Source organism: Chaetura pelagica, unplaced genomic scaffold (assembly GCF_000747805.2).
Source record: "Chaetura pelagica isolate M959 unplaced genomic scaffold, ChaPel_1.0 scaffold207, whole genome shotgun sequence".
Taxonomy (NCBI): domain Eukaryota; kingdom Metazoa; phylum Chordata; class Aves; order Apodiformes; family Apodidae; genus Chaetura; species Chaetura pelagica.
Window position 1 is genome coordinate 2425703 of NW_009953929.1, and position 15624 is coordinate 2441326.

General features: G+C 40.6%; 1 protein-coding gene across 1 annotated transcript; it reads left to right on the forward strand.

The window, feature by feature from the left end:
• The first annotated feature begins 568 nt into the window (after positions 1–568).
• Positions 569–15130, forward strand: LOC104392275 (RNA-binding protein 25-like). The gene is made up of 3 exons (XM_010001660.1): positions 569–572; positions 651–887; positions 15006–15130. The coding sequence occupies exons 1-3, from the start codon at positions 569–571 to the stop codon at positions 15128–15130; spliced, it is 366 nt and encodes a 121-aa protein (XP_009999962.1).
• Positions 15131–15624: the final 494 nt, after the last annotated feature.

The window sequence follows — 15624 nt, forward strand, 5'->3', positions numbered from 1 at the left end:
CCATCCGTTTGTCCGTCAGTCTCTCTGTCCTTCTGTCTTTCTCTCTGTCCATCTGTCTTCTGTCTCTCCTGCTGTCTCTCCTTCTGTGTCATTTTCTCTGTCCTTCTGTCTGTTCCATTTGTCCGTCTCTCTGTATGTCTGTCCATCTGTTTGTCCGTCATTCTGTCAGTCCTTCTTTCTCTTTGTCTGTGTGTCCTTCTGTCAGTACTTCCATCTTTGTGTCTCTCCGTCCATCTGTCCTTCTGTTTGTCTGTCTGTACATCTCTTTCTCCATCTGTCTGTCCATGTTCCTGAGAGACGGACAGACAAGGACACACAGAAGAACGGACAGAAAAACAGACTGACAGACAGACAAGGACATAAAGACAGAAGGACAGACTGACAAAGATATACAGAAGGACATGCAGAAAGACATACAGAATGACAGACGAAGAGAAGGACAGAAGGACAGACAGAAAGAGAGGAGGACAGAAGGACAAAAGACACACAGAAAGAAAGACAAAAGGACAGACAGAAGGACAGATTGAAAGACAGAAGGACAGACAAAGACAGACAGAAGGACAGAAGGATGGGTGGAAGGATGGACAGAAAGAAAGAGAAGCAGAAAGACAGAAAGACATAAGGACAGACTGACAAAGACAGAAGGACAGACAGGACAGAAGGACAGACAGAAAGAGAGGAGGACAGATGGACAGACAGACAAGGACAGACTGACAGACAAACAGAAGGACAGAAAAAAACAGAAAGACGGACAGAAAGACAGAAGGACAGGCTGACAGAAAGATGGAAAAAAGGACAGAAAGACAAGGACAGATGGACAAAAGAACAGACAGACAGAGAAGGACAGAAAGAAAGACAGAAGGACAGACAAAGACAGACCGACAGAAGTACAGCAGGACAGACAGAAATACAGAAGGACAGACAGAAAGAGAGAAGGACAGAAGGAGAGACAGAAGGAGAGACTGACAAAGACAGACAGAGACACAAGGACAGACAGAGACCACAAGACAGAAAGACAGCAGGGCAGAAATACAAAAAGACAGAAGGACAGATGGACAGAAGGACATACAGACAGAAGGATGGAAAGGGAGATGGACAGACAGAAGGACATATAGAAAGACAGACAGAACTACAGACAGAACAATAGACATAAGGACAGACGGGGAGATGGAAAGACAGACGGAAGGACGGACAGAATGAGACAGACACAGGGAGACAGACAGAGGGACAGAAAGACGGACAGACAAGGATAAAGACAGACAGAAGGTCAAACAGAAAGATGGAGAGACAGACATACAGACAGAAGGACAAAGACAGAAGGACAAAGACCGAAGGACAAAGACAGACAGAATGATGGACAGATGGACGGACAGACAGAAAGACAGATAGATGGAGACACAAGGACAGACAAAGATGGACAGATGGACAGACAGAAAGACAGACAGTAGGACAGACAGGCAGATGGACAGGCAGGCAGAAAGACACGCTGGTGGGGGGCGGGGCAGGGCAGGGCATTTATAACATAACTAAAACTTTTGAAGTTGAGATTTTAAACCACTAAAAATGCAGAATTTAACAAACATTCATTCAGTGTTACCTTGTCAAACCCAAATCTTCTGAACGGACTTAATGATGCAATAGAACATAACAGCATGGAATGAGCTATATTTTTCATGTTATTTCACACCAGCCAATTAACATTCTGGATCCTAAGGTATCAATTTTAAAGTGCACAAATTCTTATTTTTCATCTCCTTAAAATACATAATGAGGAAAAAATCTGTACATGCAGCAAAATAAGATATGAATAGATTTAATTCTGCTCAGTCTAACTCCTCAGTCTGTGAATAAGTTTGAAACTAAAGGGATTAATTAAAAAGCAATTCTTCCATGACACAAATTCAAAGTGCATTTCTTCTTTCTTCAGGTGCAATGAGGTAGTTTTCATTTGCTACAATACTGTGGAGCTAACAAATAACAGAATAAAAAGAAGGCTGCTTCCACAAAAAAAAAGGACAGTCATGGCAATGCATAAGTATGTTTATAAAAAAAAAGCCACATACAAGAAAAGAGATTGTACAGAGAAGCCGAGAAAAAGTATAAATCTGCCTGCTCTCTCTATAAGGAGCTCAAATACAGCTGATTAAATTCCTGCATTTCTTTTTCAAGGAAAATTTCAACATTTTGAAATTTCCTTTCATTCTGAATTAAAATTGGACCACAAATTTCAAAGTGTCCTTCAGCACAGAAACTTTAAAAAATCCATGTTAGGTAATATACTAAAATGAGCTTTGCAATTAACACAGGAGAATTAAGAGAATAAAGTGAAACCATAAGCATATTGAATCTACTTATGTGAGAATTCTAGATGCTTCTTTATATTTGCCAAGTCAGTACATTCCAATGAAACCTTTCTAGGTTGATACAAAATTAATTAATGGACAAGACATATTCCACCATATATTTGCACATTTAATTGAAAGTTCTCCTGCTATAAAATTTCAAAATAGATTTACTCAAAAGGCAATGTTTACAGATCACACATTAGATCTCATAGAACAATCCTCTTTTAGTGGGACAATGATGTGACTAAGAATACTGTCCAAAATCTTATAGAATCATGGAATCATTAGGGTTGGAAGGGACCTCAAAGATCATAAAGTTCCAACCTCCCTGCCATGAGCAGGGAAAATTATGAGTCTAGGAGAACCTGAGAGCCTGGAGGCCCAACCTTTGTCTGTATAACAATGTCCTCTACCATCTTGACCCTCAGCAACTTGGCTCCTACATGTTTAATTTGATGCTCCTCAGCTTTTGCACTGGAAGAGACAGCAAAGAGACAATTCCTATCCACTTTTTCCATTCTGCTCATCAATTTGTACGTCTATCGCATCCCTTCTAAACTGAACAGTCCTAGTGCATGCAACTCATGCCTGCTATGAAAGTCCTTCCACCCTTCTTGCACTTCCATGAACATCTCCCAGATGTACTACACCCTATTTGAGATGACAGGACTGGAACTGTGCACACTATTCAACACGTGGATTCATAGAGTTGTTCTCTAATCTTTTTTCTCACTTAACATTTGGTTACCTTTTTGGCTGCTACTCAGCACTGAAATTTTTTCATGGAACTATTATAATCCCAAGATTGTGAGCCCAAATCATAATGGTCAGCTCAGAGCATATCATTTTCTATGTGAATTTAAGATGGCTTTTCCACACACACACCAGTTTAGATTTATGCATGCTAAATTCCATGTGCCCACACAGTCTGCTGAGATACCCCTCTTTCCTCATAGCTAGTATTCATGTTCACTATCCTCAATAATTAACTTCCTACCACCCTCAGACTTTCTCAACCTTCTGCTCATCTGCTTGTCCCAGCAGTTTATGGTACATTTACCAGGACAGAGCCCAGCAGAGTTTCTGCAGAACTCCATTAAAGAGATCCATTGTGTATTTTCTTGGTTTCCCCTAAAAGTTATTGGCACAGGACTTCATGAGAATCCTTTCAGAAATACAAGCTTAGCAACTCTCTCAGCCTTATTCACATCCTTACTGACCTCTTCAAAGACCTCCCATAGATTGGGAGGGTAAAGCATGGTTTACATCCCCTCAGTCAGCAAAGATATGCAGAGTTTCCATTTAAAATTGCCTTTTAATTTTAGTCAACATAATCAGACAATGGCAAATGGATCAAAATTGAGAGTAACTATCAGTGAAAATGAAAGTTAAGGTGCTGAAAAGAACCTAACAAGGGTTAAAAACTCATTAGTGCCTCCCAATTCCCTAGGTTTCCCTAGAAATAGTTATAATTCCCTAGTTATAGATAGGAGATACTAACTCGGTATCACACTGACTCATGGAAGACTGGTAATGTGCTGGATTTCCTATCTCCATCATGTCCTTCTTTCAGGGAGATCTCACATCCTGCTACTCATAATAAACACAACAGAAAGGGCAAAAATGACAGAACAAACTATATGTCTCTTATTCAAGGAATATTTGCCACTGTCCTCTCTGTAAGTTCTGTAAATATCCACTCAGGACAGGAAAGAAGAAAAAGCAATCTACAGTCTTTGTAGCTGAAAGAGCTTTTGGCCTCAATTGGGCATTTCTGTGTGTCCCTTTCTCCATTGTGAAGTAAATGCCAAAGAAAAAAATTAGCTTTTACTAGCTCTCCCTCCATGCCATGCAATGATATGTTAATCCATAGTAACATGGAAGAAAGTGGATGCAGAAGTTTAAGTAAAAGAGAAACAGAACAGATCTGGATGTGGCCAAACAGGAGCTTAGTGAACAGGAAAGCAGTAACTGTAATTCAGAATTCTGAAAACATGACCATTACATGGAAAAATACTTCTAGCAATAAGTCAGAGGCTGTGCTGGGATCAGTGCTGCTCCCTCGCTGTGCAATACAGGAACAACGCAAAGAGGCTGCCCAGAACAGCAGCCAGATGGTCCAACCTTTCCAGGTACCACTCCTGCAGTTTCTATGAGATGGCCCAGCACCCTGTCAGGCTGAGACTTAGAATTGTCCAATGTGGGGGAATCTACCACTTCTACACTCATATGACCAAAAAGAAGAAAGGTCTTTTGCTCTGTTTTTCTCAATGTAAATACCTTTTCTAGAATGTGGATTTGTCTCTCTTTGCCCTTCATTTATGGGGGGAAAATTAATGACAGATTATGAAAAGGAATAGAAGTGTGAAAGCAAAAGTGGCTAAGTACCCTGATTTTCTAAAATTTTATAATTATCAGCAAATAGCTCCCTTCTAAGAGCAGCCCTAATTGGCTATTAACAATAGTAGCTAACATTTCAAGGCAATTAATACTATTTTTAAAAAATTAGATGGCTAATATATTACATTAGACCATACAGTAAGCAGAAGTCTTGCTAATTATGTATATTATTCTCCCTACTTGGCTTAATTAAGGTGTCTGGCTTTTAGATTAATTCATTGTTACTCTATTTATTTATTTTTAATCAGCGTAACTAATCCTCCCACACACTATTGTAGCACTAAAACAGAAAGATGTGGATGAAGCAGTGAAAGAGACACAAAAAAGGACATAAAATGAAGATTTAATTCCAAGTTTCAGAAACAATTGCCCAAAGAATTAAGACGTGAGAAATTAGGGGGAAAATGCAGAAGCCTGAATCAACATTTAACACCTTCTGCCGAATGCTGAAGATGTAAATCTCTACACAGAAGAAGTCATACCCAGATCATTTTGATTTTCAGAACAAAGCATTCATCTGACAAAAATATTACCACTCCATAGCTTAAATGATTGTTTTTCCCATTTTCTCCAAAAGCAGGAAAAAACCTTGATAAAGGGAGATTTGTTCCAAATTGGGAGCTAATCTTTCATGAAAAAAAGAGCAATGAATAAATTGCTTACAGTCAAAATCTTATCATTTTTATTAGCCCAAAACTACATTTCACTCTGAAATATTTGAGCATGTCTGTGTGCTCAGCAACTCCCTGCTGCTGTCATTGCACAAGTGAATTACCTTTGCTGAAAGCCAGAATATACAAGTTTTCCTGCCCTGTGTACCAGAAACATATTGTACCTTGCATTTCTACCCTTAAGCTTAAGAAACAATACACACACACTGAGTACACAGCCCCACAAGTGCTCCAGGGCCTCTGCCCAGCTCTGAGAAAACTCTTCTCCAACTTCTCAGTAAAGCCGGAGCAGTACTTGCTGTCTAAAACCTTGTAACTGCACAAGGAAATGTCAGGGCAACCTATCCATGTCATTATCTTACTGCTCTCTTACCTGTATGTAATCCTTTTTAGGATCCAGTAGGAGCCATCATCATGAAAAACAACTGCTCAGGAAACAGGATGAAATGACAAAAGGAAAGGGAGGGCTCAGTGTGGCAAATGGCTCTTAAATACCAGTCCAAGGTGATCTTTTAGCTGTGAGCTTGCTCTTAAGTACAAATGGTATGGCAATAAAAGTTGTCTATACTATGAAATATAAAATAACACCTTTGCACCAACAATGCCTTGTTAAATTTGTGCATTTGAGACACAAAAGCACAGTAAATTACCATGCTTGTTAAATTAGTCTATTTGTTCATAAACATTCAGATGCCATGGATGTTCATCCCAAACCTGGCGTGCCCTTAATTAAACATGCAGTAGCAAGTCTGGTTCCTCAGACCAGGAGTTTCACACTCAGCAGCAGCTCACATATGTGCAGCTCACACCCTGCACACACCTCCTGTTGTCTCCCCCTGCTCACACCAGGCAGACACACTGAGAACATTTTTGTCCTGCGTCTGCTCTGAGCTCGCAAGAAAGCACTCAGCACTCTGAGACCAAAACTTCTCTAAATACTGTTCTACCACTCCTGTTTTTCATGTTGTAACTCTGATAATGGATGTTGGCTCTTGGGAATCAAGACTCAGGCAGAGCCATATGAGGCAGGTTGACAATAAATAAGTGCATCTTGACTCTCTGAATATTATTTTATTTCTGTAGCAACTAGTGCACACAGATGTAATACACTGAGGTTCTCCCACTTTTGTGAAAAATCTTTGCACTCAGGTTTTGAGTTGCTCAAAGTATTTTTTCATGTAGTGCTGTGCAGCAGATGACCAATTCCTTTTTTCATCAGAAATCCAAGGGCAGTAAATAATACTGTAAAAAAACATGTAGAAGTAAAACCCCTTAATAAATTCCATACCAACCCCTGGAGTAGTTTCTCTTGGGTACTAACTTGTATGAGACCCTTTTCTTATTATTTCTATTTAAGTCACTGTGGAACGCAAGACTAACCTGAGACATTTAGCACACACATGCACTTATCAAAAAATAAATATATTACCAGTTTGTTGGAATATGTTGCAGTACGCACCCTGCAGCAGAGATAAAGACTAACCTTGGCCCACAGATCACAGGGTAGCTCAACAAACTGTTGCTTTGTACCTTATCTACCTTTGGTACCCACACAGGGTCCCCCAGCCTCAAGCCAGCTTTCTAACTTTTCAACCATTACAGAAAAAAAGAGCAGTACTGGCTGGAGAGAAGTGCTCAATGGCCCTCTGGGCGAGCAGCAGCTCCCTCCACTCAAAACACCCCTGCTTTAATATTCTGTCTAATTATGATCCTTTGAGGAGTGATACGGCAGTGGGAAAGGAGATAAAAGAGCTTAGATATATATTTATAGATATATTATGTACACAGTCTCATGTATTAGATATCACTCTGTTTGTATATGCTACTCACAAAATGGGCAGAATCCAGTGAAGCCAATAAAAGATGGGAAAACATCCTTTCTGGTGCCTCCCATCACTTGGCAAATGCTTATTATTGAGCTGCCAGCAGACAACAGAGACCTTGTCCCCACAACAACCTCAAGGGCTGACACAGGGCAGCGATGCAACCAACTTCCCTATAAGCAGATCCTGAGAGAAGCATTTTAGGCTCCCATTCCTGGAGAAAAAGGCAGCCTGGCAGGAGCACAGACTTTCTTACAGGCACAGAAGCCTCTTATTGAAACACACAGAGGAATTGCCAGGTTCAGGGTTGCCAAGTACCTGATTTCAGGGTTTGTTCTGTTACTGCATATGAATTTCTCTGGTGTGTGTTTGGCACGACATGTTATCCTAGACTGATCATATGTTCACAGATTGTGGAGAGTGTATGAAAGCCTTTTTTGCTGTAGTTATTGGGCGAAGTCACGTCTGTTACCTGGTAGTCATGCAGCAAAATCTGTAATCTGGGAACAGATGGTCTGACTGAGTGAGTGAGTGAGAGAGAGAGAGAGAGAGACGCTGTCTGGAAGACTGCAGGGTTTTTTACTCAGAGGAGATTAAAGAGGAATGAACAAACCCACCACAGCATGACAAAAACATGAAAATATAGAAGAATGTCAGTCCTGAAGGTCATTCCCTTAGAATTCACCAACTGTCTATGCACCATATGTGCATATCAACACACCAAAAAGAGCCCACCATCCTGTTGCACAGAGCAGGAGGCAGCTTAGGCAGCCAAAAATTGCAGGATTGTAGACTTACCACTTAGAAAAGTGACACACTCCATAGTCTAAGCATGCAGTCTGAAAAGAATCTGAAAAAATATAGAGAAACTTCTCTGGATTTTTTACGAAATTTGATAGCAATAAGCCAGAACAGAAAAATTCACATCCTAGGCTTCCAGCACTGCTTTTGCAGGATACATATCAACCCAAGACTTTTTCAGCAACTTGAGAGATGCACACCAAGTCTGGCTTTGGAGTTCAGGTGCTCCTGGAATTCGTGATGTCTACCACCAGGACAAGCCCATCCTTCCCAGTTACATGAAACTGGATATTGTTACCAAAATACAGCACTTCCTGTCTCCAAAATAAAATTTATTGGATCTAACCTGACATAATGCCTTATTCAGCCTTCTTTACTGTGGGAATTTCGGTAAACAACATCCTAACCAAAGCTACAGGTTGCTGCCCTGCTCCTGTGAGCACCCATCTTGCTGACAGCCCACACTTCCAGATGGGAGCTCTGATGATCTGAGGTGCTGTAGCTCTCCCAGAGACAGGAGCACACCCAGCTAACACAGACATAGAACACGTTGTAGCTGGGACAACACAGAATTTTTCAAAGGGCAAAAAACACAGCTGAGAGTCTAACAGAACCCTAAGGCAGCCAAGTCCTAGCGTCGCCTCTGCAGCCTTGCATACACCTCTGTTGTCACTCACACCAGACTGCTCAATGCACCTCTGCTCTGTCCCCTCTTCGGCCACTGAGAAAACATACCCTGAAAAATAATCGGGCCTCTTACATTCAAGTAAAAACTCATGACAAACCCCATGTTCCCCAAGACACTGCTCAGGATATCTCAGCCAGAAGGAAACCAAGCAGCCCCGGGTGTGAGGAAGCAGAGCACAGCAGCAGCAGCATGAGAGGAGGAGCAGAGGAGAACCAAAATGTCTCTGTGTCACAGGTATTTAGGGAAAGCTGGACCTAGTGACAAAACCCCTCCAGCCCTGTGAATTACACACTGCAGGGACTCTCAGCGTGGGCTCTTCTAAAAGCTTCTCACATAAAACCTGCCCATGGGAGCAGGAAGAACAATCAAGATGCTTATCCGGTGTAAATCACTGGATGAAATCAGTGGTATTACCATCACATAAAACTGATTCAAAAAGATAATCAAGCCCTAACTGGAGAGGAGGGTTTTACCTGGAAGGTGAGGCCTTGCAATCTCACCAAATTACTGTCTGAATGAGACTTAATTTTTAGGCCTTTCAGCTGAAAACTCTACTTGTAACACATCAGATTATGCCAATTTTAAGAACACTTTAGTTTTTTAGCTATCACAAGGTTTTACGTTTGGGTGCTATCCAGTACTTCAAACCATTTTTCACAAGAAATCTACATTGTCAGATACAGACAAGCAACGTTGTATTTTACTATTTATTCTTCCAGCAACATGTCAGTCAATTTGCAGAATTGATTTCCAAATAGGAGCAAATTTTTTTGCATCTTGATAGCAGTAAGTGACTTCACCAGGACATTAAAAAAGCAAAAATTACCCTCTCCTCTGTTCTTTCTGTCCCAGTGAATGGCAGCAGAGGCAGAGCACAGGAACAAGATCCAGGATTAATCACATTGCCAACGGAGTGAAAACATCCATTCTTTGACAGTAACAAAATGATCTACCGTACCTCTTGCCTAAGCTACTAGAGAAGACAATGTCCTTTTGGTCAGTCTCAGTTATTAGAAGTAATTGCTTGGAGCCAAAAGCTGGCATTCTGGAAAACTACAAAGTACCTTACAGGACAAATTAAATACAGTATCTCATTGTGCAATATAAAACAAAGACTTTGACTACAGCTTTGTGTGTTTGCCAAGCTAATTACGTAGACAGTGATTCTGCAAACATACAAAACGGACAAATATCAACTTAAAAATCTAGATCAAGCATCTCTGCTCTCCCTCTCACTTGAGTATTTTTCCCCTTTCGGAGGCAGTATGAATTCCTATTCCTGGAGTATTACAAGGACTGTGATACCTTTTTTTTTCCTTCTCCATAGCAATAGGAGGGCTCTGTCTTTAAGGAAGAAGTTTCTCAGTCTCTAAAAGTCTAGTTAGGGTGCAGGAAAGTTTGTGTTATGCACCGGCAAGTGAAATTGGACACAGAGCAAGACAGATCTCTTGCAAGAAGTTTTAAACACTGCACACACCATCACTGAACACAGCATGCAGAGCTGAGAGTGAAAACTGTATTGGCTATCTCCTAAATGGGAGAATAGAGCTTCTGAAGCTTCACAGGATCTGTGGCTTTCAGAAATGAGAAAATTGCTATGAGTTTGCACCTTGAGGGTGTTCACATACCTCTCTAATGGCTCCCACTATCCTCTAAGCTCTTTAAGCCCTTAATTCAGACAACTGACTGTGTGATGTTCACCTTCTACCTGCAAGCAGTGGGTTTCAGCAATAAGAAACCAGTCAGATGACAGAACTATGCAGAAAAATGCATTGATTCAGAAGCACTGTCATGTTCTTGGTAATTTGCTATTAATTAGGCAGTGGGATTACAGACAAGCATTTTGTGTTGCATAAAAATGAAACAAAAAAAAAAGCTTTTTTTTTAAACAAAAAGAACAAGGACGCAGAATCGTCATTTCAACTAAAGTTGAACAGTGAGTCTCAGTACCTGGTAAGGGATAAGCTGGTGAATGATTTCTAGGAAAAGACAGTCAGAAAAAACAACAGGATGCCAAGTAAACTAGTGAGATGCTATCACAATTTGACAGACACTTGTCTTTCAGCCTGTGCCACTAAGGACATGATGTAGGACAGACAGGAGGGAGGACAGCCCTCTAAGGATGTGTTCAGACTGCCGGAGCACACCTGAACACAGGCCAGGATAAGGCCAGACTGGAAATGGTGTCACCTGAGAACAGTTTCCACTTGCCAGCAGCATGGGTGCAGACACAGGGCCAGTAGACAACTGTGCTACAGAAGATTAATGTGCTATCAGCCTGAAAGCAGATGGCATATTTACTACTTTTAAATTGGACACTGGTGCAAAAGCCAGCAGGTTTCAATTAGAAAAATGAAAAAGCACTAGGTGTAAATAAGTAAAACAGTATTTTTACAAAGTGTTTCTTAGGTGTGACCTCCATCATGAAAGGGAAGCAAAAGGCATCTCATACCAGGGTTGTGATGAAGGTGGAACATATTTTGGAAAAGCAAGGAGAATGAAAAAAAGGCACAAGAAATCTGTCATAGGAACACAGAAGTTCAGTGTGAGTACAAGATTGAGCTGTAGGAGCCCAAATCAAAGCAGAGGCTGCACTAGCTCATTGCTCCAGAAATTATAGTGAAAGAAGAACCAACAAAATAAATGTCCTGAACAGATCATGATGGGGACAAGAGACAAAATTTTTTGTTGCTACAGGGCAGGTATTCTGCCTGCTCTAACAACTCTTTCTGCAATAAAGCACAGCTCTTCAGATGATCATGGCCTTGAGTGCTGGAACCAATGTGTGATGCTACTGAAGCCAACCTGGTTATACTCAGTTACACCAAAGGAATGCCTGGCCTTTCTCTCCTGCACTACACCAGTTACTCCTATGGAAATACAGCAAAGTCTGAGGTTCTTAGAAAAACAGTTCTCTCCACACTCAAATTTTCTGACATGCAAGTAACAGGAAGGTGATTCTTCTGAGGATAGACAGTAGAAATGTAAACCATGGTGTACACAGAGAAGCCAAATAATACCAAAACCATTAGCTTCCTTCTACATTCCCAAGCTTTAAGCTAAAATATTAAATAATTTCCAGGCTCTATATCTGTTCTTAGATTACACCTAGGTAACCTCTCAGATGCTGTATTATTTTACCTGACAGCATAACTTTGGTAGCAATTCTAAGAGATATAACTGCAGATGTAACAGCAGGATCTAAAGCCCTTCACTGCTGGTACCAGCTGGGCACACAAACACCCCGTGAGAACACACACACTTGTTGAGCTCAATACTGGTTGTTTATAATAAGTTACTTGGCTCAGAGTATAATGCCAACTCTTGGCAAGGTTCTGGTGAGCCTGGAATCTGTAGAGGTTTCATTTATTGGTGCTGATGATAGGGATGAGTTAAATTACAGAAACTGGAATTGCTTTTAACATTATTCCAGGGAAATGTTTCCAAAGAGCTGACTATTGCGAAAGCCTGCAATAATGTCTCTTCCAAAACATTTGCCATTTCAGAGAACTCCAAGCTGCCAATGTCTAAAGTGCAACAGTTTCATTAAGAGAAAAGAACCTGTGTTTGCTATTGAGCAACCTCTGCAGATCCGAAACGTGCTCTGCACCTTGCCGCGTCAAGCCCTAAGCAGTTTCTAGCACATTTGAAGCAAGACCAAAGAACCAAAATTATGTCCAAGTTTCATCTGGTGTATGTTTGCTTTGAAGGCCAAACTAAATCCATCAACAAAGCAATATTCTCTTTACTGCACCCCCTTTTTATTTGTATGGTAGGAGCTCCTTGGAGGTCCAGTCATTAAATCATTATTCTAGATGCTGTACAAACACAGAGATGATTGAATCCCAAAAAGCTATTTTGTACATCTCCAAGAAGAGTCAAAACAGAGAATGTCATAAGCAAACAAGTAATGATAGACTCTGGTCCTTGGCAATTACAAGCTGGTGAGTTAATGGGAAAGTGTTATGACTAGAGCTGGATTTCATTGAGTACTTCAAGGTGTTTCAAACCTTTATGGAACAAGGCAAAGTCTATATATCTTACCTAAATTAATTCCACTTAAGTCAATATAATCTAGAAGAAATCTAAATCTCCATGTTGCTGTGGAAAAACTTTAATTATAAATAGATATTTTTAGTAACATGAATTGCCTCCTACTTCGGAAAAGATGCCATTTGTAACAGTAGGAAAGAATCATCACTTTCTGAGACTTCTGGATTTTACATATTCCCAAGAGGTGCCCAGAAGAATCTGTTATTCAGGCAAGATCCATGATTCCACAGATTACAAATGTTCTTATTAATAATGCTGCATGGTATCTGTTTTTTGAAACATGACAAACTAATCATGATAATTCATTTAATATGTAGGATCTGAGCTGCTCAAGAAGATACAGCATTCTCTTTAACTTCATGGGCACATCAATAAGAAATGAGAAACTAAAACCTGAGGTGAAATCTTTGATGGTAATACTGAAGGAAAAATGAGACTTAAACAAAATGATGGTAATATGGAAAAGAGTAAAGACATATTACTCAATAGAGCAAATGTGAATGTGCTCCTAGCAAACAGGACAGTACACTTTCCTTAGCTCAAAGACAGTCATTAAGATGACACTGCAAAACCTGTGGCCAGTAAGATCTCTCAATAAAGTCAGCTCTCACTATAAATTTGCAGTATATTTCAGTGTTTGTTTCCTTATAACGTTGTAAGGGCTAGGACCTAAGTACACACACTAGGGGCACATGTACTCTCAGCAAATTCTTCCAAGTGAGAACAAGTCTTGCACAGAGAATATTGCACCCATTGTAGCTGGACATGGAGTCATCTTTTGAACCTGCTAGATGATTTCTCTACTCTTATTTCAGTAGCTTATCTCAAGCATTTAGAGTACTGTACTTCTAACACTTTGCCACAGTTCATACTATTACAAAAAGCTGGATTTGAAAGAGCCAAAGATCACTTTTCTCTGCAAGCAGAAAACTAGGGAGGACTCTAGTGCTGTTGGGATTTTACATAGAAACCCAAGTTCAAGTCCCAGCTCTTCTAGTATCCGAGCCACTAAACATCCCTGCCTTGGTTAGTGGGACTGTGTTCTCTCCAGCGTGGTTGAAACAGAACTGTGTTTCCACAGCTTCTAGAAACTCTTCTATTAATAGCAGTGCTCCTTAATTTAAGTAAGCAGGAGGAATGCAAAAGGAGAACAGAATTTCTGCTACAAGGAGGATTTCTCTTTATTCTTCAATAATAAAGCTTAGCTTTTCTTCAGGGGCATTAAACCTTCTAAAATCAGGTGATTTTTCTTACTTGCTACAATGTTCCCTCTAGCCCTATTCATATTGCAGGTGTATTGTGAAATTGCTTCCTCTACAGCCAGCATAGCTTACTATTCTCCTTGTTGAAAAGTGTGTCACAGACATTGCTTCTATCTCTAAAGTTACTCCCTACAACCTTCTATTACTGAGCAACACTAGCTTTTCCTGAGCTAAGGCTGTGCTTTTCCTTTTATTGATTAGTTTTATTCCCATCCCCTCTCTGAAAGCCCTCAAAGACACACATTAAAGTATAGTGTGGGTGAATAGATCTGCCTGCCCATGGCTTAGAACATAGAACAGTGCCACCCGGCCACAGTCTAAAAAGATCTTCTAATGCTCAGTTGCCACTCTGGCTATCAGCAGTACATACAAGTGACTCCCAGCAGGGATGATTTCACAGGGCTTGTGAAAGCAATCACATGTATGGCAATGTTTGAAAGGTTGAGAGGTGTTGGAAAAGATTCTTAAAACACAAACACATCAGAATGATAGTCTTTCCAGGAATATTCCTCTGACTTTATTTGTATTCAGAAAATTGTCTAGAGTGTTTTTGATCTAAAAAAATCTTGTCAAACTGGTAGATTAGCTAGATACCTAGTTCATCTCTACCCCTTTTACATTCCCATCAAAAGAAAGAGGGACTCCTCTCCTGCTCAGAGGGGAGCCACTGGGTAAGACACAGGGTAATTCAGTATCTAAGCACAAACAGCCCGTGATGTCTGCTGAGCTTGCCAGCAAGTGTAGTGGTTGTGAAAGGAGGTGTTTAACCCAAGTGATGTAACCTGCGACAGTTCACTCAGTGTCTTGCAGAGACCATGGCTCCCACTCAAAGCATTACAATCTCTATCCCAAAATCAATTCAGCCTGAAGAAAGAGAGAGTTGTTACAACAACCCAAATGGTGCCAGGATTGCACAGAAGGCTCCAACACATTCTTTGTTATTATTACTTTTATTTCTACAGTGCAGCAACAGCCGCTGCAGGAATACATGGGGACCCACTCTGATTCCATCCATAGTGCTACAAGTCAACCGAGCAAACTGTCAGTGCAACACAAACTGGAAGAACTGATACCTGTTCTAACATGATAATAATTTTATACCCAGGTAGAACATCAAAGCTGCAGCCAAGACCAAAGCCCTGCAAGCTTGGCATTATGCAAACACCATGAGGGACAATCCTTGTCCAGGGATATGTACAAACTAAACAGAGAGGACAGGCTATGTGTAACAGGGAAAACAAAGACACAAAGGAATTCAGTGTCTGGCCAAGGGTTACTCCAGCCAGTCAACAGCAGAGCCAAAAATAGGATCCAAGTTTCTTAGTCTACTACATGTGGCAATGGGAACTATGTGGCCCATCAAGAGCCTGATTAGTCCACAGTCTCTGGCAAGATCTACTTAAAATCTTTCACTAATATTTAGGAACATTATTTGTACTCTACTCTTTTTCTTGCCTTCATTCTCTTCAGAACAGAAGCTTTTTCTGTGAAGGAATCTGGAAGAAGCTCCTTCACATGAGTGGAGGAGGTGATGACTGGTATAAGATGAAGCAGATTAATAACTAACTCCCCTAGAATAAA